This window comes from Sinocyclocheilus grahami, unplaced genomic scaffold, assembly GCF_001515645.1.
Source record: "Sinocyclocheilus grahami isolate Dianchi unplaced genomic scaffold, SAMN03320097.WGS_v1.1 scaffold294.1, whole genome shotgun sequence".
Taxonomy (NCBI): Eukaryota; Metazoa; Chordata; class Actinopteri; order Cypriniformes; family Cyprinidae; genus Sinocyclocheilus; species Sinocyclocheilus grahami.
Genome location: NW_015505473.1, coordinates 891,979 through 917,925, shown reverse-complemented (window position 1 = coordinate 917,925; position 25,947 = coordinate 891,979). Strand labels below are relative to the sequence as shown.

The window sequence follows — 25,947 nt, the reverse complement described above, 5'->3', positions numbered from 1 at the left end:
AGCCTTTAAAGGTGCTGTATGTAAGTTTTTGACTCTATTAAAGCATAAAAATACCATAATAGGTTTGCCGATATTTAAGAAACATGCTAAGTTAACATACTTGTTTATCTAAAAAATAAACAATAAGTGCATTCACTCACTGCTGACAGTGCATTCAAACAGGGCTGCGTTTCCCAAAAGTATCATAACAAGACATTAAAGCTTTTGGGAATGGCAGCCCTGAACAATGCTTATCAGAGAACAGAAATAAAAACATAAATGTTTGAGTTATTTCCCAATAAACAAATTGAAATTGTAGCCTACATAGTTTGTGCAGTTACAAATCTTTAAATTGAACGTTGAAAGATAATATTGATCATGTTCTATTCTGTAATGTTAATAGAAATCATACACTGTCAGAATAAAAAGGTTGCATTTTATGCATGCAACAGCCATTCACTGGCAGTCCCTAATGGCAGTACAAAATATTGCACTAAATCAAGAGTTCAAATGTTACAAATAAGTTAGAATATTAATGTCGTAATACTGGTAGCACTAATATAAAAATGTGATGATATAAGTTACAAAAAAGAAAAAATTTTGAAATACGTTGATGGTTGTATTTTTTTGTATTTGATCTCAGTATTCCTATCAATGTTGTATAAGGGTTTTTTATGCATAATAGTAACCCTAGAATGTGATCAAACGGTTTAAAATAGCTGGGCTAAATAAATAACAATTTTCATGACTGCAGAAATATGTTAATTCAATATACACATTATCCCACCGGTTACAATTGTGACTGACCATAAAATAAACATTTTCACACACTTTTCCAAAAAAAAAAAATATATATATATTGATTATTTCAAAGGGTTACTAATGACGCATCATTTGGATATTTTCATGTCTAGGAAAAATTTGGGATTAAACGGGTTAAAATGCATTTTAAACATAAAGTTAAGTGGTTTTCATTACCCATTTTACGCTTAGTAATTTAATAATTTAATACATTTCATAATTTAAAAGTTTAGTGCAGAAGTATCGAATCGGTATCGATATCGACGATACTGCCTTGAAAAATATCGGTATCGTATCGAAAATAAAATAAGGGGTATCGCCCATCTCTAGTTCTGGGCCGGAATGTCGGTCTCTGTTTTGGTTTGTGAAACCCGCCCACTGCCAGTTTACCCAATTGTATTTCGGCACCCCGGGTTGCCAATTTGCGTAAAACACAGCTTATTTCATTTAATTCATCGTCAAGTGCGCTCGTTCCTGTTGGTGTGGTCAATCTGGCAACCTGCGTGTGCGTCAAGTCTGAGGAGGAGGGGCCAGGTGAAAAAAACCCTCTCCAATATTTTGAATTTGGACTGCACTACCTAGTTCAACCACTCAGTGTCAATCCTACATACAGCACCTTTAAAAGCAGCAATGTATTTTGATGTTTTTTGTTGACATCAAACATGTTGTACCACAATTAGCTAAAAATGCAAAGAGAAATGAAATTCTACATGGCATTACATTACATTAACATATTCTACTTTTTAAGATTCTGCTGACAAACAGGTTACAATTACACTCTCTCTTCATTTCTCTCGTTTTCTTTTGCTCTTTGCTGGAATCAACTGTCCTCCTGGAGTTTATTCTGCCCGGTTTACCTCCAGATCTGACTGCTTTGAACGAAAGCCAGAGAAACAGATTCCACCAGTCAGATGATGAGAAAGAAGCAGAGATACTGTGTGAGAGAACCAGCAGTGAGGACAGAAAATAAAGAACAGGAAAAGTAGAGTTAAGAGTGGGAAAATGAAAAGAAAACATTATATTAAAACTGATGGAACAGGTGCGAATAAAGAGACTTGCTGGGGATGAGAGATAAGAGGGCTGAAATGAACGAGGGAGGCCAATGAAATCTCTCTCTCTCTCTCTTTTACTGTAAATCTCATCTTCTTCTTTGCATTCACAGGAAACATTTTGCATTTTTCTGGAATCATCAGAATGTTGTGGTATTCCGTTTGGTAATTCCGTCCAGCCTGAGGTGAAGCGAAAGGTGTTTGGAAGTTATGAAAATGTGCTGAGACTGGATTTGCAAGATTATGCAGCTCCACAACAACATGCCAGGGAGTTTATGGCCTTAAAATGAGTATTTCTCTCATACATACATCTCAATAACCTGTGGACTTTTTTGCAAAATCTCAAGAATGATTTTGTTAGAAAAATGCTTGAGAGAGCTCTCTTTTAATTTGCTTGCTAAAATATTTTTGCTACAAACATGAATTCTCAAATCATGTGGAAAAGAGACTGGACAGTTCATTGAGTGAAACATATGAATAGACATATTGAAGGAGGGATCATATTATTATATGGATGCATTTTATTTTATTTTATTGAAGGAGGGACCACAATATTATACAGATGTCTTTTTTATTTTATTTTATTGAAGGGTGGACCACAATATTATACAGATGTATTTTCTTTTCTTCTCTTTTCTTTTAGAAGGAGGGCCACAGTATTATACAACTGCCTTTTGGGATGGTATTTTTATCAGCTTACTTACTTATGTATTTATTTATTTGTAGAAGTAGGGACTAAAGTGTTATACAAACACCATTTTATTTTATTTTTTTATTTTGTCTTGTCTTGTCTTGTTTGGTTTTGTTCAAATATAGCTTTGTTTACATTAAAAATACATTTTGGGATATTACATCAATTAAAAAATTAATTAAATGCAACTTAATTTGATAAAATGATGCATTTAAAAGTCATTCATACATATCTTCTGCTCCTACTTGCATAAAAAAAGAGACCTGCCACTGTTTTGAAACATGAGAGTGGCCACACCATCAGTGTCTGTTTAGAGATACGGCTCATATATTACTGTTTCCATGTGATAAGGACCAATACAGCTGGTGCCACTTGTATTTCCAGATGATGGTCAAACATTAACAGGCCTTGCAGTTTATAGGCCTTTAAAATTCCAGAAATGACAGAGAGGAACTGACAGCGGGACAACACCGTCACCTGTATACTTAAACAGCTCATGTACTTCCTGAGAGACAGACTGTTCTGACATGGAGTACTCTGTGTGTGTTGACAGAGCAATGAATTAGTGTAAGGAGCACATTTGTACGGTTGCTTGATAGTTTTAGGCATCACTGACAGGCTTTCAACCATCAAAGCAGTGGTTCTCAACTGGTGACTCAAAACGGGTTCACAGCGCTAGATTAAAATAATAAATATACAAAGCTATGATAGCAAAACAAATGGGTACATTAACTATTTATCCTCTGCAGTGAATGGGTGCCATCAGAATGAGAGTCCAAACAGCTAATAAAAACATGACAATAATCCACAAGCAATCCACATGATTCCAGTCAATTAATGTCTTGTGAAGTGAAAAGATGTGTGACTTTAAGAAACAAATTCATCATTAAGAAGATCCAATCATTAACTTCTAATCATCGCTTCCAGCTAAAGGTCCTCTATCCATAATATTGCTTGTCTAAATACAGAGAGAAATATGCACAGATCAAGCACTGTTTTCAAGCAAAAATCAATCCAAACGAGTTCTAAACAATTATGGCAAGACAACAGGGGATGGACTTTTTCACTGGAGAAAGCATTATTATGGCTCATATACTGGCCGGAAGCGACGGTTTGAAGTTCAAAATGCCTTAATCATGGATTTGTTTATTACAAACATACAGCTTTTCACTTCACAGGATGTTAACTGATTGGAGTCGTGTGAGTTACTTGTGGATTATTGTGATGTTTCTATCAGCTGTTTGGACTCTCATTCTGATGGCACCCATTCACTGCAATGGATTCATTGATGCGCAAGTGGGTGGAGTTTGCTCTATGTAAACACTAGCATACTTTAGTTTTGCACTACTCTTGTTGTAGTGAAACTCATGAAATTAGTTAACTATAGTGTTATGTTAACACATAAATTTAGTTTTATGCCTATGCTTTTGAAAAAATAGAGCTTTGGTTTGTTTCTATTTAACCTGTAACATTCATTTATTTAATCATTGTGACTTTTTTCAACTAGTTTTTTTTAAACCAGGTGCATTTGTCTCACATTTTTTGTTCTCTGCTTGCAGACGCAGACATGTGTCTTGGTCCCACATGGAGTACTAAGGTCAAAAGATCCAGAATCTAGGTCTGTAATCTAATGCCAGGCAGCTAAAGTAAGCGGAAAGAGTTAAGGTGACTGCACACACACACTCACACCCATTTGAACAATGTTAAATATCTGTTGATAAACACAAGCAGAGAAAAAAAACACCAAGAGGAAGGTTGCTCAGAGTTTGCGTTTGCAAAGCTTTGTTTCATTTAAGAATTGACTTTGTCTCAGATGTTTCTTGTGTTTATATATATATATATATATATATATATATAGGTTATAGAGTATACTGTATATTGTGAAAAAGTGTAGAGGGAGAGAGGGAGAGAGAATTTAAATAAGATAAAATATTTTATATATGTTTTTTACTGTAAATTTAAGTTCAATCGGAAAAACTTAAAATATTGTTACCATATTTTGTACGGTAAATTTCTTGCAACCACATCTGCCCATTTTTTACAGTAAACTTCTAAAAACTTTTTACAGTATGTTGATATATAATATGATATGCAATGTAACACTGTTGACATGTCTTCTGAAAATATATTTTCAGATTATTAGATTTCATTTTTTGCTCTCGGTGTTTGACTTGTTAGAGTAGAAGCTCTACTAAGTCATGGTTTCTCTCATTAATCAGAGGTGACCAAAATAATTGCTTTAATCCTGTCTGTCTTTTATTGTGTTCCAGACCGGCATGATAAAAAAACTGCTTTATGAAAAAGCAGCCCAGTCGTGCAGGATTCAGCCATGACAACACCCTGCACTGAGCATGTCAACAATGCCATGGAAATCAGAGGAAATGTAATCAGATGCGGTGAATTTAATGTGCCTGAATGTTTTCACTCCTCGGCCATTGTGCAACTGACAGATGCATCAGCATGATGAGAAACTAATTAACACCCACTTAATTAATACTCATGCTATTCAGCTAAAAATCACTAAGAGTGTTCCTTTATAAACACATCTTATATAATCCCATTATTCTGTCTGTGAAGCCTTCTAGACCGGCATGCACTGCGGGGCCGATTTTAAACGCTAAATAAACTTGTTTTTAATCAAGGGTGTGGCAGGCTTTTTTTATGCAGGCCTAATCTCAAGGATTCACAGTGGCTTTCCTGCACCCAGCCTAAAACTACCGCACCACACCAAAGCACTCTGCATAATCACTCCGGCCCAGAGTGTGACTTTGTAAGGCACAGCAGGTGTGCATGCTGGGGGAAAATAGCCAGAAGTCACCAAACAAGTTTTACAATGAGGCAGGCTTAAGAATAAACGGTTGACCTTCTCAGCTGACACTTTGGCCCAGTCCAGTCTAGATGATCAAAACGTTCAGATCAGATGGAACTCGTTAAAAGGCCGGTTTTCGATAAGGCTTGGTTTGTTTGCTGGATTACAAAAAGTGCAATGGTTTGTCACACCTACATGTAAAATACCCAGTCTATCAATCATGTCTGGAAACTGTTGTTCCTTGTTCAACTTGTTCCTGCTGATTACCGTATGAGTGATGTAACCACGGACCGACTGTGACTCAGGATGACCCTGATGCAACTGGCTGATGACAGTCACTGTCACTGCTTACAAACAGTGAGATGTACTCAAACACTTGTTTGACACCTATATTGCAGTGTTTTTTATAGGAACACTGTGGTAAAGACGGGGAGCGGTTAGTATGACAGCCTGCAAACCAAATCTGACTCTGATCTTAGCAACGGTGGAGAGAAAACTCCTAAAACTGTATTAATTGATGTAATTTGTTTGATTTGGTGTTTAATAATCCTTTAAATTACAGAAATGGTGCAGAAGAAAAAGCAAACAAATCCATTAGGCCTTTAATTTTAATAATGAAAAATAGTTTGATTAAACACTAATGTTATTCCAGTATCCAGAAAGCACAATGTAATGCCAATACAAACTACATGATATATATAAAAAGTTGAAGTTAAATGGATATTTACTACATAATATTTACTGTAAGAAAAAAAATCATGGTTATCCATAATAATCCATAATTAATCCCAAATATCAGCAGAGTAATTGGTCTATAAGTAATTAGGACATATTTTTGATATACTGCATTTATCAAATAACAGGCATAGAAAATAAACAATAAATATTTAACAGATTTGTCATTTATATATATACACAGTGGGTACGGAAAGTATTCAGACCCCCTTAAATTTTTCACTCTGTGTTATATTGCAGCCATTTGCTAAAATCATTTAAGTAATTTTTTTTTCCTCATTAATGTACACACAGCACCCCATATTGACAGAAAAACACAGAATTGTTGACATTTTTGCAGATTTATTAAAAAAGAAAAACTGAAATATCACATGGTCCTAAGTATTCAGACCCTTTGCTCAGTATTTAGTAGACATATCTTACACACAATAGATTATTGTACAATTTAATGATACAAATTAACGTAAAGTAAATGCTGAATTTGACAATTATTACAGAAATTATGCACGATTTAATAAATGTAATATTGTAATGCTTAATAAACAGATTATTGATTATAAATTGATTATTAGGCTATTTGACAAGGCTGATTTAGAAATTGTTATTGACCCCTAATTCAACTCAAAATAGCCAAATAGCAACAGATTTGTCTATCCATAACTTAAACATTTCAATAATTTTTTTATAGTTTAACATATTTTATCAATTTAAAAAAGCATAGAGGAAATAACGCGCACAAATTCCAGAAATTCCAAATTCCTTGATAAGCAGGAAAACAAGCATACATCAAATAATAAGGAAAAATAATAAGGAAACCCGTCTAGCCTAAAGTGTTATAGAGTGAAAAGACCCATCTAGTCTGTTAACTTTCTAACAGCATAGAGCAGAGAGGGACTTACTTTAGCTAAGGTCCTCCCTCTGTCCGCATTAGAGAGAGTTTGCGCGTATGTCAGAGGGACTATGGTGGAGGGCTGGTGAAGATGATGGCTGCTCTCTGCGAGGATGGCACATATGGACTCAACTGTGGCCGTAAGAGCGACAGAATATCAGTTTTACATGTCAAACTGACTGAAACAGCCTTTAAAGCTCTGGAAAACTACCAAAACTGTAAGGTGAGTGCTGGAAACCTTAGTTTTATGAAGAGAAAGGGAGAGCGACAGCTTGCTCGCCCAAAAAGGCATTATATGTATCAAAAACGATGTTTTATTCCTTTCTAAACAATGCAACATCTCTTTAAAGTTAATAAACGTTTTCAATTGGCTGTTGTCCTTGTGGAATTGATTGGAAAATGTTTTTTAATAAAGAAAAAAAAGACTCTAGGGAGTCAACATAATGCCAACGCACCATTAACGTAACGTTACCTGCTATAAACTCATTGCATGTAATTTCAACTCCACAAACCACATTCAGTAAATGTTAACACATTTATGAAATCTCACTGACTGAAAGAGAGATATTAAGGTGTTAAACGTGAAATTATTTTGTTAGTTTTATGTTGTATTGTGTTTTATACTCGAAAGATGAGCTACAATGCTAACGGGTTAGAGAAAACTTTCTTTACAAGCCAAAAACTTCGATTCAGTTGTCTGTCATTTCGACCATTTGATAATTTTATTAAGTTTACAGTCTCTTTAAAGTAAATCTTTAGTGTTACATGCGAAAAAGCCTTGGGAATTTAATTAAAGTTTGCTGAGCTAGCTGATAGCGTGGCTAATGTTACTAGCTGGCAGTCCTCCAACAATGATTAAGTTCATAAATGTGGCTATATTTCTTGCTGTTTGTTTAACATTGACGACTCTTAGTCCAAATAAACATGGTTCAGAATCACAATAAGACCAAATAGCATCTAAGTTTGTCTAATTATCGTCTAAATATGGTTGCTTCGCTAGCTATAAAGACTCCTACACACACACCCAAGGAGTTTTAATGTGTTTTATTACAACAAATTGTCGTTTTATGCTATGCTATCTTCGTTTATCATGTGCTAGGCATCCATGTTTATCTTAAACTACATTTGAAGTGAATTAATTCAAAAGGAGTATTTGTGTGTCATGGTGACTAAGTGGGGAAACCCTTTACCTTTGCATACACAGTTTTAATAGTGCACAAATCATCTTCCTACCATGTAATTTCGATAAATATTCTAAACTAGGTCTGACCACAGGGTTTGTGGGTCATTTCCATTTAGATCATTCAAGTGAGTAGTAGTATAATGTGTGAGTTAGATTTATAAAAGTGTTCTGAATATATGACAACTATAAGGAAATTGATCAAACAAAAAAAACCTTCTGGGCATTTCTATCATTTCGAAAGGCTGAAAGAGTTTCTATTGGCTTACTAGGAGAAATCGGGCAGCTTCAATGAAGAGCTGCATTGTCTGGATTTTTTTTAAAGCTCTACACTGCTCAAAGTGCTTACCAGGCAGTGTTTGACTTAAAGCTACAGCTGGCTTTTTGTAAAAAAGGAGAGAGAAAAAATGCACCGGGTTCAAAGAGATGGTTCATTCGATCCCATAAGGCCAAATCCTGGTAGACCCAAGATTTGCTTTGGGTTGTGGATGATTGGACATTCACCCCATCCATCTAATTCGGGTCACATATAAAGTTAGTCAACACATTTTGTTTTGAATTTCTCTTAAAAGAGTTAAGTTAAACCTTGAAGCCTGTTTGAGACTAACTTTATCGTAGTAATCCATCAAGTTCCTGGCTGCGTTTGTCTGGCACTGTTTGTCTTTGTTGATGAGGACTTGCATTTTGGTTGATACTCAAAATGTTACAACACACCATCGGGGAGGCCAGATGAACGAGTCTTAAGCTCGGAGCTCGCGAACAAAGCACATCCCGTTCCATTGATATTATCTAACACAGACTGGCACTGTTTGTCTTTGTTGATGAGGACTTGCATTTTGGTTGATACTCAAAATGTTACAACACACCCATCGGGGAGGCCAGATGAACGAGTCTTAAGCTCGGAGCTCGCGAACAAAGCACATCCCGTTCCATTGATATTATCTAACACAGTAATAGTTATTATTATTATATTTAAATTATTTTTATTTATTTATTTTTTATTTAAATTTTAGTAATTTTATGTGCTTTTGATTTTTTTGTTATATTTGTATTTAGCGCCTTTTTTTTAGTTTTAGTAATTTTGCTACCTCAAATGAAACTTATTTAACTTTTTTTATCTTATATATTCAGTTTCAGTTTCATTCAAAGCACATGCCGTTCAGTTGACGTTATCTAACATGGAAGCATTCGAAAAATGTTGTGACAAAATATTAAAGGACTGCATAATGTTACATTACAATCGTGTTGTGTATTGAGTATCACGTTGGGGGAAGTCGTGGCCTAATGGTTAGAGAGTTGGACTTGTAACCTAAAGGCAGGGATTGTAGGTGGGGGGAGTGAATGTACAGCGCTCTCTCCACCTTCAATACCACGACTGAGGTGCCCTTGAGCAAGGCACCGAACCCCCAACCGCCGCAGCATAAAAAATGGCTGCCCACTGCTCCGGGTGTGTGCACGGTGTGTGTCCACTTAGGATGGGTTAAATGCAGAGCACTAATTCCTAGTGTGGGTAACGTCATGTCACGTCACTTTAAAATTGGTGTAAAGAATGTAGTGATCATATCCTTCAGGGCTTAGCGTCCTCCTGTATTAATCGGCTAGTAGTAAGGGATTACTTAGTACTTCATCCGTACCATACGGATTTTTGAAGTGTTCATAATGTTCTAGATCTGTTTGTCTTCCAGCTACCGTTCTCAGCCGAGTTTGTGGTTAATCATTATTCATCTTTCGGCAATGGGACAAGACAGTCAGGGCAAAGACATGGAATGTGTGAACCTCAGCGATGATCCTGGAGCCGTGCCTTATCTTTCGCATGGCTCTAAATGTTGATAATAGGGCAGTGCAGTGTTTGAATTTAACTGAAGGTGTATGGTTGCAGGGAAGTGAAGGGTTTAGACTGTGTGGGATGAATTCATGTAAATTGGGACATTTTTGCCATTGAGATGGCTGGGAAAAAATGTCCCAATTAACCTGAATTTTAATACTTTATAAAATCACGGCTGATAATGATCCAGTTCCAGTAGAAATGGAAGGTGAAGTTGAGTGTATTGCATTGTGGGAGACAGTGTTCCTTAGAATCTGGTCTGGTTGTAAACGGCACATTTTAGGCCCTTCTGGTATTCTGTGCATGCAGAAAATGTGCATACTGTAACTTTTCACAGTATTCATACAGAAATAGTATGCATAGTATGCCATTCTTGTATTATAGTTGCACTATTCTCACTGGTTTTCATTGTTTTTCTTAATTACATTACAAGGTTTGTAATGGGTTTTGTTTTGTTTGGTTGCTTATATTTGATGTTTTGGTGGATGAAATTACTTTTTGGTTGTTTTTGACATTTGAATATTTTCATCTTTTCCAGAATGCACCATCCTCACAGGCGACGATACGTTTTCAGGGTCTTCAGGGGGTAAGTTGACTTTGCATTGCCTGGTAATGACTTTTACAGCATCTGAATGAGTATCTTCGCTGGCTGAAGTGTGGGCGATACTCATCAAAGCGCTCTATAATTGTGAACCTGGTGTCTTAATGGAGAGCCCTCAGCCTTCTGCGGTTTTATTGGGTGGCGTCTCACTGTTCCACCTCTGACCCTTGCACATCATGCTGTAGTTTACTTCAGATGCTGTGTGACTATAAATACTGGGTCGGAGAGAAGGGTTCCGGTTTTACGCTCCTGAATACTCTTTCTAAAGACATAGTGTGCTTAACTAGTGTCTATGCTGCAGTCGACATGTTATTACAAAGCTCTGACTGAGCAGACACAATGAGTCTGTTTCAAAACCTAGTGAGCTGCGATATAGGTAGCCATCTTCATCCATCAACAGTGATGGATTATCATAGGTGAATCATTTGAAATGCTCTACATGGGCGGCAGCTCCCTTAACTGTCAGTCAAGCGCATCGCAAATATTACTCTTCATGAGAACTGCACAAAAGACTTGACCAGTGTTAACGGTTTTATCCAGTGGAGTTTTGCATCAGGATCTTGCTAGGATTTTTGTGATTTTATTTAGTTAAATATTATATATTTAGCTTTTAAGTTTGAGTAATTTTAGTATCTGAACTCTTAGTACCTCAAATGCAACTCTTTAATCTCAGTTAGTTGCCAAGGCAACATTTCAAATTTTTATTTATTAAGTCTAATAAATAAATATTTATTATCTAATATTCAGATTTTATTTCAGCTTTACTTCAATTAATCAAGCCATTTTTAAAAGGAAGCATATGTCTTTAAAATATAAAGTTTTAAACCACCAAAAGACACCTGTCTACTGCCTAGGTAGCTCACTTGTGTTTTGCTAAGCTGATATTAGTATTTTTATTATGATCACCTCTATTAGTAGTTAAATAATTACATTTTGTTTTATCTCTGCCCTGTCAGCGCATTAAAATCCCAACGATAGATGCTTCCAATGGCTGCCATAACTTTGACTTTTATCTGTCCAACTATGGCAAAGACAATCCTCAAGGAAGCTTTGAGTGTATCCACCAGTACATATCTAGGTAAGGGCTGAGCAAGTTTCTTGTGTCAAAACTATTGCTCATTTTGCTGTCATTTCTCATTCGTAACCGCTCTTCGTGTCTGTTAGCTCTGGAGTCCCCCATCTGTCCTCCCTGGGAACGATTCAAGACAAAATCACAGTATGTGCCACCAATGACTCTTACCAGGTGACCAAAGAGCGAGTGACCAAAGCAGAGGATGATAAAAGCAAAAACAGCACCAAATTCATCAGACCCGGAGGACCGTTCAGAGGTTTGATATTAATGCGCTCTATTTTATCTCCTGTAACATGCGCACAAACACATTCTGGTCACTTATATTTGGAGAGTACCCAGAAATACAAGTTAAAAATGACCCTAGGTTAACAGTTTCAAGTGTGAAAACTCTGTGCAGTTTAATTTAACATTTTCAGCATTTCCATTTAATTTCCTGCTGGCGTTTCAATCGAAACGTTTCTGTTTCAAAGAATCTTTCTATACATCTGATGATTATCTACACAGGATGGGGTTTTCTTTTCAGTTTCTGTTTTCATTTCCTAATTTAGATCTGCGTGTAGTACATCGTTACATGAATTTGCTCATTTCTAGATTGAAATAGATTAATTATGGTGCCATCATGCAGATCTCCTCATATTTTTCACATTGACCTGCGACTCTCGGCCAGTTCAGTTGTAACAGTCTCATAACGTCTGCGTTAAACCAATTGGGAGCTTTACGGAGAGTGATGTATGGATTAGGGTCAAGAGAAAAAGCAAGTAAAAGTTCATCCTATTTATCTGATGTGGCTAAGTCGTGGCACAACCCATGTCTCCGAGATTACTGACGTGCCCCACATAGAGATGTGTGGAAGTGGAAAGTGAGAGACTGAATCTTTCAGGCTATTGTCACCTGCTTAGGTTGTTAAGTGAAATCAGGATTTTTTTGCATTTTACAAACTGCAGGGGGGAGACGATGCTGCAACTCCAGAGACCAGTTTTATCTCATGTTTTAAAAACGGTATCACCATTTAGGAAAAAAAGAGAACCCTATTTCACCCCTGCCAGACAAAACCTGTCTCTCGGCACCTGTTCAGCTGTCACTCCCCTCTGGGAGCCCCCATTCTCCGGACCACAGCTGGCTTCCACCACGAAACTGGAAAAGTCAGTTTCACCCCCATCCCTCGGCGCTAAGCCGCAGGGGAGGAGTGATCGTGGTGCGTTTGCATTTTACACAGCAAAAGGAAGTGCAAGAAAGAGGGTTTGTGGTGTAAGGCTTTGCAGCAGCTGGTTCTCCGGAAACCGCGTTACACTCTTTTGTTTGTGCTTAATCTGAGAGACACAAGCAAGTTGGAAATGGTGCAGATTTGTCATAATCTAGAGTTTAAATGATCTTCTCTTCCTTGATTCCTCCCAGTCTGCCATACATGTGTGATGGCCAAAGCTTATTATCCACTGACGTAAGAGTTTCACCTGACCTGCTGGAGGTGAGACAGCGAAAGTTTGCGTCTGGATGTCGTCCAGTCATCAGCACATGTTTGGGCAAACCAAGGGAGAGTTCGTAAGAGAAAGATGTAGGAAGTAGGATGGTTAAAGAGTCACTATGTGTCACTACTTGTGAGAAACTTCATAATAGAGGAAACTTATCTGTGACACTTAAAACTCAAGCATTGTTTTGAGAAGGCATACTTTTGTTTGTATGGATCCTAATTTTAGATTTAGGGTGTGGGGATGAAAAAAGTATTGGTACTCAATATGGTGTCAATGTACTCAACATCTGACTGCTGTGGCTGCTTTTAAATGCTCACATGCTTATTTTTGGATACTCTAAAAATACTAAAGCAGTAAGTAATTAAAATTAATTTTGCAAGATTAAAATTTGCAACTTCAGTCTTGCATTCGTTGATACTCTTCTGAGAAAAATGAGGCAAGCATGAGGTTTTTTAGGCTGCATTAGACACCAATAGAAATGATAATACCGTCTGGATACTTGGTTTAGCATGAATCCTAATCTTGCACACAGTATAGAATGGGATAGTATGTGAATTAGTCCTTGAGAACAATGGTCCACCATGTATTCCCCCAGTTTCACAGACAAGGCTTAAGCCTAGTCCCAGACTAAAATTTAATTCTAAGATGTTTCAACTGAAATAAACTTGCACTGACTGGTCTTAAAATATATCAGTGCCATTGTTTTGTCTCAAGATGCACACCAGTAATGTTTTTTCTAAGACATGTTAATAAAAATGACTTAAATGTCCTAATTGAACTATGGCCTAATCCTGGCTTAGTCTAAGCCCCGTCTGTGAAACCGGGCCATTATATACCAAATTAAAGTATTAAGAGACCTCTTAATGATAAATATTTCACTGTTGTAATCGCACTGTCTCTCTGTGAATTGTTGTTTTGGCATAGATAAAAAAGTCCAGCACCGAAAACCGGCCCCGTCAGCCCCCGACCCGGTTCCAGAGAGGAAGCAGACCACCCCCCTCAACCCAGCCAACACCATCCGCAAGTGCCTTACCAACAACCCCGTATCGCAACGGCCATACCGGGACCGCGTCATTCACCTTCTTGCCTTGCGCTCTTACAAGAAACTAGAGCTGCTCGGCAGGTTGCAAAGAGATGGCATCAGCCAGAAAGACCGCAACTCTTTGGGCTCTATACTACATCAGGTAAGAGTGAAATTGTGGATTGGAATCAGTTCACTTTTTAGAATTAAAGCAACCATTAAGCTTCATTGACAGCAGGTGTAATGTTACAATAAAACACAAGTTTTAACAGAAGACTTCTAAAATTGGTCTCATTCACTTCCATTTTAAGTGCGCCACTGTAACCCTAATTTTTGTTGGATGCTCTCGATTGCATTGAACTTGTATTTAACCTGAAATATTAGTTTAATGTTTAAAGAGCAAGATGAAAGACCTAAAAAGGCATTAATCTAAATGCAACTTGAGGACTGTCATAATCGTACATATTAGTTTACGATAGGTCACAGAGACTTGAAGCATAGATAGCATCAAATCACAGCTGGAATCTGCCCGCAGGCTACAGACTCGCAGCACTATTGCAGAAGCACAGTGTCACGTAATGCAAGTCACCATTTAACTGCCCAAACACAAAGACTTGCATTCACCTCAGCTGAATGTATAGCACGTGACAAATTAGGCAACCATAAATTAAACCTATTAAAGTAATTATGCACATGCATGCACCCTCAAAACAGCTCATGCTGAAGAGACCAGCTTACTTCATTTCAGTCAATCTAAGGTCATACTGTTGACAGTCGTCATATTTGAATGGCTTTTGTCATCAAGAGGGGTAGAAGTTGCAATTTCGGTTCTCCCTGCTAGTTTCAAAGGAGAAATACCATGGTTGTTGTCCTTTTCTATGAAGTCTAGAAGGAATTAATTCAGGCTTTGAAAAGGGGAAGTATGAAACGAGCTTCTCTCCTTCTTTGGAGATCCAGGAAGGACTGAGAATCTGAAACGGTCCCCTCACTGGGTTGTAACGTAAGAAGTAACACTATATCCCTTTGCCTAACTGTCCATTTGCATTACTATTTATAGTGTTTGTGTATCTGCCGCTCTTAAGTATGCCGACTTAAACAAGTATTCAAAGTGGGGTTTCAACCTCATATCATATGTATATATGTAGTTTAGTTGCTAAAAATAAAATATAATGACTATATAAATAATTAAAAATACCAAAAAACTGGTTACAACAGTACTAATCATTAAATTTAACTTAAAATTAGATTCACATCATGTTAGTTTAATACCTTGTTCAGTGTTTGTTCAAATCCAGGCTTGCCTTAGCAAGCACCACTTAAGTTAATTAAATTTTAAAACCCATTTTAATAGCCACTCTTCCCTGTTTTTTTTGTACCCATTTAAAAATATTAATAGAGGTCCTTTTAAATAAATCTTCCTATGTCCCGTATTTAATCAGAGAAAGGAAACCAATCAATGTAATATTTTCCATTCCTTTAGGTGGCCAGTCTAAACCCTAAGGATAACTCGTATTCGCTGAAGGACTTTATCTTCCGTGAGGTCCAGAGGGACTGGCCGGGCTATACGGAGGATGAACGGGTTCAATGTGACAGGATCCTGGCACGGTAAGACTCACCGGTCACATGCAATTAAAAGAAGAATGACTCTTTAATTGAACATGAATCATTTTTGAGAGCCAGTACAAGAGATCCCAAGAGTATTTGACAAAGCTTAAAATAGTTTTTCCCCCTTCAACAGTAAATTGGGCTTGAATTCAGAGTCCGTATCTTCCAGCAGTCCAACCAAAGAGCCAACGTCCCCACTGGTAAGACACATACTACAGTGTAAACCAGTTTTATATTGATATTCTTCTTTTCTTTTTTTCATATATTTAAATAAAGCATATATAAATATTTATGAATATATATATATATTTTTTTTTTATCATTATATAATATGTATATACAGTATATATGTATTAAAGTAAAAGATAAATGTATTGATAAAAATATTATATTAAAAAGTATATTAATATAAAATAATTGTCTATAATGTATATTATGAACCACATACAAAAATTACCTCTCTTTGCACATCAATGAATTTGCAGACCCAAGAATTTGTTTCTTGCTCTTCAGAAACGCCAAACTGAGACTGACTTCATTGACCCTCTGATGTCTAAGAAGCCCCGAATCTCCCATCTCCGTAACCGAGGAACCCCCTCCGCTTCAGGTCGTCATTCTTCAGAGACTGAGGACAAAAAACCCGCACCCACGGCCGCTTGCCCAGGACCCTCTTTTCACCCTCCCCCTGTCACGGCCTCCAGTTCAAACTCCCCCAGTACGCCGGAGGGCCGGGGATCTCAGGACCTGCCCCTGGACCAGAGCTCTATATGTGGGAACTCCTCAGAGAACTACGTCCCCCACAGCCACACGCCCAGCCCACCCAGCCAGCCGGTTTCCACCACGTCCCCCTTGTCCTTCTCCACCTGTACCGTCTCCACAACCACCATTACCTCCTCTACTACCACCAGCAACGGCCACCGTGTTTCTTCTGCCACGCCTCCTACAGCCAGCCGTGATGGCAATGGCAGCAAAAAGCCCAAGAAGTCCAAGAAGCACAAAGATAAAGAGAGGAAGCGAGAAGGAGAGCAAAAGAGGGATAAGGATAAGGACCGAAAGAGGGATAGAGAGCATCACAGGGAGGATCACTGCGATAAGGAAGCACAGCCCAGGAAGAAACATCGGAATGAGGCAGAACAAAAACACATTCCTGCCAACATCAGTCATGAATCGGACAGAGAAGGTTTGTTTTGCCATGTCCTATACATTTTATGGTGTTAACATTATAATAATAATAATACATTCTTAGATGCATGCCAGCTATTTTGAATGAAATATTTGTTAAGCTTGTTGTCAGGCCTGATGATAGGCTTGATTTATGTTCCATTTGCCTTTGGCCCTTGAACTTTAGTTCACAACAACATATTTAGGTTAGTCCGTTACTAAGACACAAAGATCATGTGTTACGTCGTGAGAGGGCAGATTTCCATGTTTCTACATGACTGGTGTGTCTCTTTACAGCTGGCAAAGACAAGCCTGTCAACAGCACTGAACTTCCAGTCCCAACAAAACCCGATTACATAGTGTGAGTGAACTTTGACTCGTTTATAGTGTGTCATTCTTCATAAACCCTCTGCATCACATACAGTAATAATAGAATAAAATTAAATCATGTATTTAAATAATTATATATTTATAAATACATTTGTGTTCTATATTTTAATATATTTTATTATATTCTATTATAGAATTTCATATGTAATTTGTAATTATATTATTTATCTCTTATAAAAATGTTTAATTTATAATATTTTTTTATAATTTATTATTTTTATTAGACTATATATACTGTGTGTGTATGTATGTATATATGAGAAATGAGCAAAAGATCTGAGACCTATTTAGAGTCTTATTGTCCTTGTGTTGTTTTATTGCAGTAAGTACACAGCAGTGATATCTATGGATCAGAGGCAGCACTATAAGAATGACTTCAATGCAGAATATGATGAGTATCGCATCCTTCATGCCCGCGTAGAGAGTGTTACTCGTCGTTTTACAAAACTGGACGCCCAGTGTAGACGACTGGCACCAGGAACTAAAAAGTACCAGGTAGGAGAACAAGATTTTTGTTCTTTTTATACTGCTTTTTATATAAAGAACTGTGTATATTTTTGTATCCCAAGTAGTAAGTGTTTTTCTTGTCTTTCCTAACAGGAAGTACATGAACAGGTGCTGCAAGAATATAAAAAAATTAAACGAGTAAGTGTAACTGTGCATGTCTTACCCATCTGGGTCCTTTAGACCAGTGTTTCCCAACCGGGGTGCCGCAGTTTCTGATGTCGCCAATAATTAGAGATGCACTGAAATTTCGGCTGCTGAAAATTAGTTCACCGATCAGATTTCACTTTCACGTGGTGTGACGCTCTGTACATTATCCGCTCTATGCGTGTGCGCTCCGCTCAGTCGCTCCACTCGTATACCGTTCATGCTCATCGGAACAGCAAAGTCCGACCACAAGTAAACAATAAAAATAGTTAATCGACACATTATGTTTGCTTTACAGCACAGCCCAAACTTTTATGAAGAAAAACAGCGCTGTGAGTACCTGCACAACAAACTGACCCACATCAAACGGCTCATCACTGACTTCGACCAGCGGAGGGCACAGTCCTGGCTGTAGGGCACGGGACCAAGCAACCCCCTCAGCCAATTAAAGCGCTCTTCAGCCGAAGGACCATCTTTAGAGGAGTGTGGGAATCAAACAGCTCCTTATTTATTCTATTTACAGATTCCCCACTCACCTGTTTTCCCATATCTGGCCTTCTTCATAACTCTATATCATGTTTTCTTCCTTTTTCATCCTTTCTCATACTTTTTCATTCATTCCTTTTCTTTCTTTTTGAAGGACTTTTCAAAAGAAAAAAGGACAGCAAAGAAAAATGTAACTTTTTGAATGCAAAAAGAAAGTTCGCAATGCAAAACCGTGGGCCTTACAGCTCGTATTTCTTGAAGCCTTTTGCACAGGGGTGATCGAGCCAGTACATGTGAAAAAGTGGCCATAAAAGAAGGGGTTTCCAAGTGCCTTGAGACATCCTTTATCCCGATGGCCCTGTTTTTTTTTTGTTTTTTTTTTCTTTCTTTCTTTGAACAGCATCAGTATTCACACCCACAGTGCAAATGATGCCTTAAGGTATTCAGACATATATCGATGTGGCGTCAGTGAGACTTCTAAGCACCCGGGGCAGTGGGGAGAAATTATTATGACCTGATCACAGGTCCAGCGCACATTCATGGAAGGTGTGATCGATGTTTGCTTTTGTGTGTGTGTGTGTGTGTGTGAGTGAGAGAGAGAGAAAGTGGCGAGTGAAAATTGTCAGTGTTTTGTTCATTTTTGGGAAGGATTGTGGGTCAGAAACTACCGGTAGAGAGAGGCTCTGGGAGGAGGTTTGGATATAAATTATATAAAAGAGAAAAAAAAAAAACAGAAAACAAAAATCACAAAAAAAGCTGCTATATTTTTTCTTTTTCTTTGAACAGCCAGAGCCTTCTGGATCAATCTGGCTCGTGTTACATGTTCTTAATTTGGGCCTGCTCTGTTTAAGAAAATGATTGTACCATCTTGAAGGCAAAGATGCTACTGATTTATGAGAAAATGCATCGAGCAGAGGCAGACCTGTATATCCATTTCAAATGTATTCATTAATTATTACAAGTCTCAGAACAGAGTTATTTATGAAATATGAATAGAATTATATATTTTTTGTTTTCACTTTGAATTAAAAGGATTTGCTGGAATTGAGTATTGAAAAAAAGAAACTGATCAAATGTGCATAAAAGTCTTTATTTCACGGTATCATTAGTGATTAAACTTCTTAAAGATTAAGGGAAACGGTATGTTTACAAAACCTGTGTGATAAGAAGTTTTGCCAAAAAAAGTGATAAAATGAAACAAATGCTTTCAATCCTATGTTGATAGTCTAGAATAAAACGCATTTCTCTGAGTGACATGACACTTTGTTATCGAAAAGGAGATGGTGGTCGAACACTTGCAGTGTCTTGATTATATTTCTTTCCTTTAAATTTGTTTAGGGAAAAGATCCAGAATGCAGCTTTGTGAATCAGCTTTGAAAAAAAAAAATTATGCAATTATGCAAATTCTCACTGGATCAAATAGCTCCATGGTGGATTCTGATTGGCTAGTTGATTCTTGAGGCTTGCTGTATTGTATTTGCACATTTTAAGATGTCTTTTTGAGATCTGAAAACAAATCATCTCTCTCTTATGATCTCAATTATTCCATTGTTAAAGACTGGGAGGTGTTTCCTTTGTTTTCCAGTGTTGTAAATTGAATTGGAAAAACCTGAGTGAGCCATTCTCAAAATAACCATTGACGAATGTTCGTTTTCAGTATTTGGGGCGGCAGATGGCATCTTACTTGCTTTTTTAGGGGCTTACATGTTATCAAACTCCCCTAGATGTTCTGTTGTGTGAGCTTCTGTTTATTTTAGTCGCCGTTTATAGACTGGACGCAATGTCTGATGACAACCAAAAACAAGTCGTGGTTATTTAACAGAGAACTATAGCAGCACTTTACTACTTATTTCCTCAGCATTCAAATAGCCTCCACACTGAACCCTAAAGATTTGGGATGACACTAAGAAGTGTTGCTTGGAAAGGAGAATGTGCATCTGCATATCGAACTCGGTATCGTTGTAATTTGGGTGGGGAAGTATTTGGTGATTTGTGACCAACACCTGTTTTCTTTCCCTTTTGAAGAAGAGAATGTGCCTCTGACACCACTAAAGAGAGATGTTAATGTTGGATAATAAGCCAAGAATCTCATAACACCGTCATCTCTTGTTTTAAAGGTGGGATGGGGGTTGTTTCAGACTGTAAGAGAATTCCTGACCTGTCCACCTAAAAATGTATTGAATCAGTTCAATAAAATGTGAACTTGACATTTATCTGCCTTGCTTTTTTTTCCCCCTACGAGTGCATATTACTTTATTTTTACTGTTTCTATTTTATACAGTTCATTAGAACATGCATCACTCTAATTTAAATCTATAATATTAAAAATGCTAAAAAATGATTTTGCAATCATGTCTAGTTGATATTAAAAGGACATTACCCTCGTGTAAAGTGGGTAATTTTTTTTTTATCAAGAAATTAGAATAAATGTGGTTAATGCTTGAGTGTTCTGAATGAGTCATTGAATTATTCACCCAAAAGAATCGTTAACAACACCAAGTCGTTCATGACCGAAACAAGTATATACAAACCCGATTCCAAAAAAGTTGGGACACTGTACAAATTGTGAGTAAAAAAGGAATGGAATCATTTACAAATCTCATAAACTTATATTTTATTCACAATAGAATATAGATAACATATCAAATGTTGAAAGTGAGACATTTTGAAATATTGGCTCATTTTGGATTTCATGAGAGCTACACATTCCAAAAAAGTTGATAAGTGTCTACAAATCTCCAGCAAGCCACTCTAGAAAAATACGCATTTTGCTAACTGACTTTTATCAAGGTAGAAAGTACAAGAAAGCAATAGCCTATATAAATTCCGAGTACCACCAATGTCCTTTAATTGTGTATAACCATGAGTAATGTTTTCCTTAAATCTCGTTCAGTGCGCTCCGGCTCCAAACACATGTTCACAGTGACACAGTCATTCACAAACTGGTCCAGCTGGGGCTCAACACTTCGCTGTGCAACTGGCTGTTGGACTTCCTGACTGGAAGACCTCAGGCAGTACGGGTCGGCAGCAACACATCCAGCACCATCACACTGAACTTGAACTTGAACTTGAACTTGAAGGAGGCGTATCAGTTTATAGACCCAACCAATGAAATACGTTTTCACGGACCACACTCGAATCCTATTGGTTTGTACCATCGTCAGTTTTTGAAGTCAAGCTGTCACACAAAAGACAACCATAAACAAAGGTGAAAGAGAACGATTCATTCCCTTAAAAGATTTGTTCGAAAAAACAAATTTGTTCATAAACACCAGTCGTGCCTCCAACCCATTTTAAAGGGGTCATATGATGCGATTTCAATTTTTCCTTTCTCTTTGGAGTGTTACAAGCTCTTGGTGCATAAAGAAGATCTGTAAAGTTGCAAAGACTAAAGTCTCAAATCCAAATAAATAATTTTTATAGAAGTTAAGAGTCAACCACACCTACCTAAAATGGCTCGTTCTAACACACCCCCACATGTCTACGTCACGATGTGGGAAGATTTGCATAACGCCGCCCAAGGGGCCGTTCACATATAGCATATTTTACTCGCTTATTCACACAAATGCCGAGTCACCAATTGACCAGCTTTGGCCCTGCCCATTGCATGTTAGTCATACGCTTTATTCGTTTGCCATGTAATTTATTACATTTATTTACATCCATGTATTCTCCATGTATTCTTTGCAGGTTGATCGGGTCTTCATAGGGGAACAGTGCATTGGAGGAGGAAGTGATGTCGACGGTCTATGGTTCAGAGCCGTTGAGCTCCATAAAGCCGCATTTGACAGGGTATGCCAGCCACAATCTCATCCATATTGTTATAAAAGATAGCATTCTGTGTAGAATTCAAATAGCTCCGATACATTTTGTGGTGTGCGCTGACTCGCGCATGTGAACCGCTCCGTGCTATCGTGTCTCTGGACCGGAGCAGAGTGTGCGTGCGGTGCGGTGGTTAGCGTGACACAGCGCGAAACCAGACTTATTTTTTTCCTCAATGGAAAGCATGTTTACACTGTTTGAATCGTTCCCTGTCCCCTATATAGTGCACTTCACTGTACAGAAAATACTAATTCTGTGGACAAGTGACCGATTTCAGCCGCGGCTTCAGCGTCTATTTTATAGTGTAGGGGGCGGGCGGATTCTAGAAAGCATTTGATTGGACAGAAAGTTTGATGAGGAGCTGAAGTACGATGTGACGTCAAAAAAAATCGTTGAGCCGTTTTGGCGGAAGTGACGAACTGCAAGCTTTGAATGCTTATATCTTCTAAATGCGCATTTTGTCACTGTTTTGGAGCACACTGCCTTATAGATAACCTTAAGACTAACATATTGATACTAACACCCAAAAAACTTTCATTTTGATTTCATGGGGACTTTAAGGAGCGTAACATTTCCGTCACACAACGCACTGGATAGCTGGCCAATCAGAGCACACCTCGCTTTTTTAGAACGATGAGCTTTGGGCATAGAGGAGAAACAATAATGTACATTATATGGAAAATAATGTGTTTTTTGAACCTTAAACCGCATAAACACATTGCATTACACCAAGTACACAACATAATGTTTTTTTTAGCAACGTCATATGACCCCTTTAAATTTTACCGAGGTGTGGTTAATTTTAATCCCGCCTTACTTTGAAGGGTGTGAACCGACGGGAACTACGTGACTCACAAAGCCTGGAAAATAGCTGTTGACCTCCCTGGAGCCGTGAACAGCGGTGCTTGTTACGTTAAGAGCAATGGCAGAATTTGTTAAGGCGCAAATTAAGGGTGACAAAGTAGTTGTGTTTCTGAAGCCGACCTGCCCTTACTGCATACTCGCTAAGGATGTTTTGTCTAAGTATAAATTCAAAAGTGGACACTTAGAGGTGATCGACATAACCGGAAGCAGTGACATGGGCGGCATACAAGACTATCTACAGCAGATCACAGGCGCGCGCACCGTGAGTACTTATAATGGTGTTTTATATATATATATATATATATATATATATATGGTAACATTTTTGTTATATTAGACCAGACCGTCAGTCATTACGTCACACTGCCACAGTTACATGAATTCTAAATGTATTAACTTCAAACAAAACTTTTTTTTAATCTTAAAAGTAAATTTTCAGTATTATTAGGCCTATATATTATTATGGTGGTAAATATGGCGACATTGTTTTTACTCGCTTATTCACACAAATGCTGAGTCACCAATTGACCAGCAGCTTTGGCCCTGCCCATTGCATGTTAGTCACATGCTTTATTCGTTTGCCATGTAATTTATTACATTTATTTACATCCATGTATTATTTGCAGGTTCCTCGGGTCTTCATAGGGGAACAGTGCATTGGAGGAGGAAGTGATGTCGACGGTCTGGACCGTTCTGGAAAACTGGAGGGCATGTTGCAGGCAATTGGATCTCTGCAGTGAAGGTATACAACACAGTCCTTCTTTATAAAATATTAAAAACAATATATACAACGATTACATCAGTGCTTCGAAACTGGTTTAGCCTCAGGGCCCAGATTTCCTATTAAACATCAAATGGCCATCATCCCAAAATAATGTATTGTACAAAGAAATGTTGATGAAGCGTTATAAGAAACTGCTTTTTCTCTCAGCAGCCAGTAATTCACTCCACAAAACACATTTTGGTCAGCACAAACCATATTCTAAATTTAAAAAATGGTGTTTTTTATATTTGTTTATTTTATTTTAGCATGTATTTTTATTTCAAGTACCAAGATTTTAGTTAACTATAATAACCCTGTCTGGCTCATGTTGTCTGTTACTCTACATAGTTTTCATCTTCAGTATCATTGCTTTTCCCACCATCAACAACTGTGTTAGGACAGACCTGTGACTCATTTTTGGGTCAGGACCCACCCCTTGAGAACCACAGGTTTAGATTTAAGTCAAAGACTCTCAGAGCAAACAGCATCATGATACAATGTGCTCGACCTCCCATTTTCAATATAATGAATCATGTGTGAATGTTAACTTGAATGCTACTTTATTCAGTTGATTAGGTTCATGCATGAATGCTGCCAGGTTCACCATTTTTACACAAAATTAGATAAAACTGCTAAATACGCAACCATTTTTGGTTACATTCAAGATGATGCCACTAAAAAAAAATGTATTTGTTTAAATACTAGCTCACTAATTAAATACTGTGCAGTACATATGCTTAAACAGTAGGCATTATGTAATAATGAATATTTCAAACAATCGTATGCTACATTGTATGACTTTGTATGGTTTCGATTAAAGCCACAGACTCACGGAACAAACACGCATCCTTCTAAAATGTCTTTATTCAGCATGAGATGAGGGTCAACATAACTGGACTAGACTAATCGGCTCTACGTCGACCAACTGCACTAAGAGGCGATGTTACAAAAATAGTTGCATCAAATTCAAATTAATCTCATGGGGGGAAAAAAATAAATATTCGAAATTTATTCAAGTCATTGCTGGAGTAACCACTGAATTCAGAAACAAAGAAATCTCACCATGACATAACATGGCTGACCATGAGAGTAACATATCAATCTCTGGAGAGAGTATAAGATCGACCCTACCCTGTTTAATACTTTGGGATTAATCCATCACAGAGGAAGTTTATTGCACCAATCAGGCATAATCGTTAGTATAGAATTATCCACATAGAAGAGTACCGGCGCATAGGATCCACCAGTGAGAATTCACAGCTGTCTGCTTTATATCACAGGGTCAGAGGTCAAAGTTTGTGTGACTACAGTACATCAGAATCCACCTTCAACTCAGGAGTCAAACAAAGGTCTCTTTCATCCTGTATTTAAATAAATCTCCAATTTGCATCCTCTGTTTTTCGCCCTCCCTTCCGGTCCGCAGGGCGTCAAGAAGGGGTCACATGATGCTGCAGCGAGACTTGCGGATCTGCCGTCTGCGTTGCTGGTACTCGCTGAGCTCCTGTAGGTAACCTCTGGAGGGCCAGCGCAGTCGCTCCACCTGCTCACGCTCCTCATCTGTCAAAAAAAAGCATCACAGGAAAATATTGCTACAACATTCCCTTCTGCTGAACGCCAATGCATTTAAACACAGCATAATATCCGTCCACCAGATTAGTTTTTTACCTTGTTCTTCAATTAAAATAATGTCATTGTCTCTATTTGTTTCCCATTGAGTGTATTAAAAAAAATTTGAAGTCTTAAAAAAACTGAAAATAAAATATTTTCCTGTCAAAGTTTGCTTGTTCCATTCATTGACTCACAAATACACAATTCATGAGGTGACACTTATTTATTCGCCAAGTGCGTGTGGAAGGGCAGGACATACTAATTAGGTCTGACGATGATTCATTTGTTTCAAAAGTGACCTTACAGTTGCTCTCAGTGTTCCATAATGAAGCTTTGACAGAAGTGGGTAGTGATTTGCATGGGCTTGTGCGCAGCAGCAGCTGTTAGAAGTGCTCTCAGGGCGTTGGGATCTGGCTTTTGTCACAGTTAGAGATGATTGTGCATGTGTTCTAATGCGCTTGAACATCCTTTCCAGG

At 37.7% G+C, this 25,947-nt stretch overlaps 1 protein-coding gene across 1 annotated transcript; it reads left to right on the top strand.

Annotated features, from left to right (window-relative positions):
- The first annotated feature begins 6,978 nt into the window (after positions 1–6,978).
- On the top strand, positions 6,979–18,573 carry LOC107600927 (RNA polymerase II elongation factor ELL2-like). Its single transcript, XM_016292916.1, has 12 exons — positions 6,979–7,176; positions 10,497–10,544; positions 11,516–11,637; positions 11,724–11,887; positions 14,025–14,284; positions 15,602–15,726; positions 15,860–15,926; positions 16,240–16,906; positions 17,185–17,248; positions 17,601–17,772; positions 17,878–17,922; positions 18,227–18,573. The coding sequence occupies exons 1-12, from the start codon at positions 7,045–7,047 to the stop codon at positions 18,341–18,343; spliced, it is 1,983 nt and encodes a 660-aa protein (XP_016148402.1). The 5' UTR covers positions 6,979–7,044; the 3' UTR covers positions 18,344–18,573.
- Positions 18,574–25,947: the final 7,374 nt, after the last annotated feature.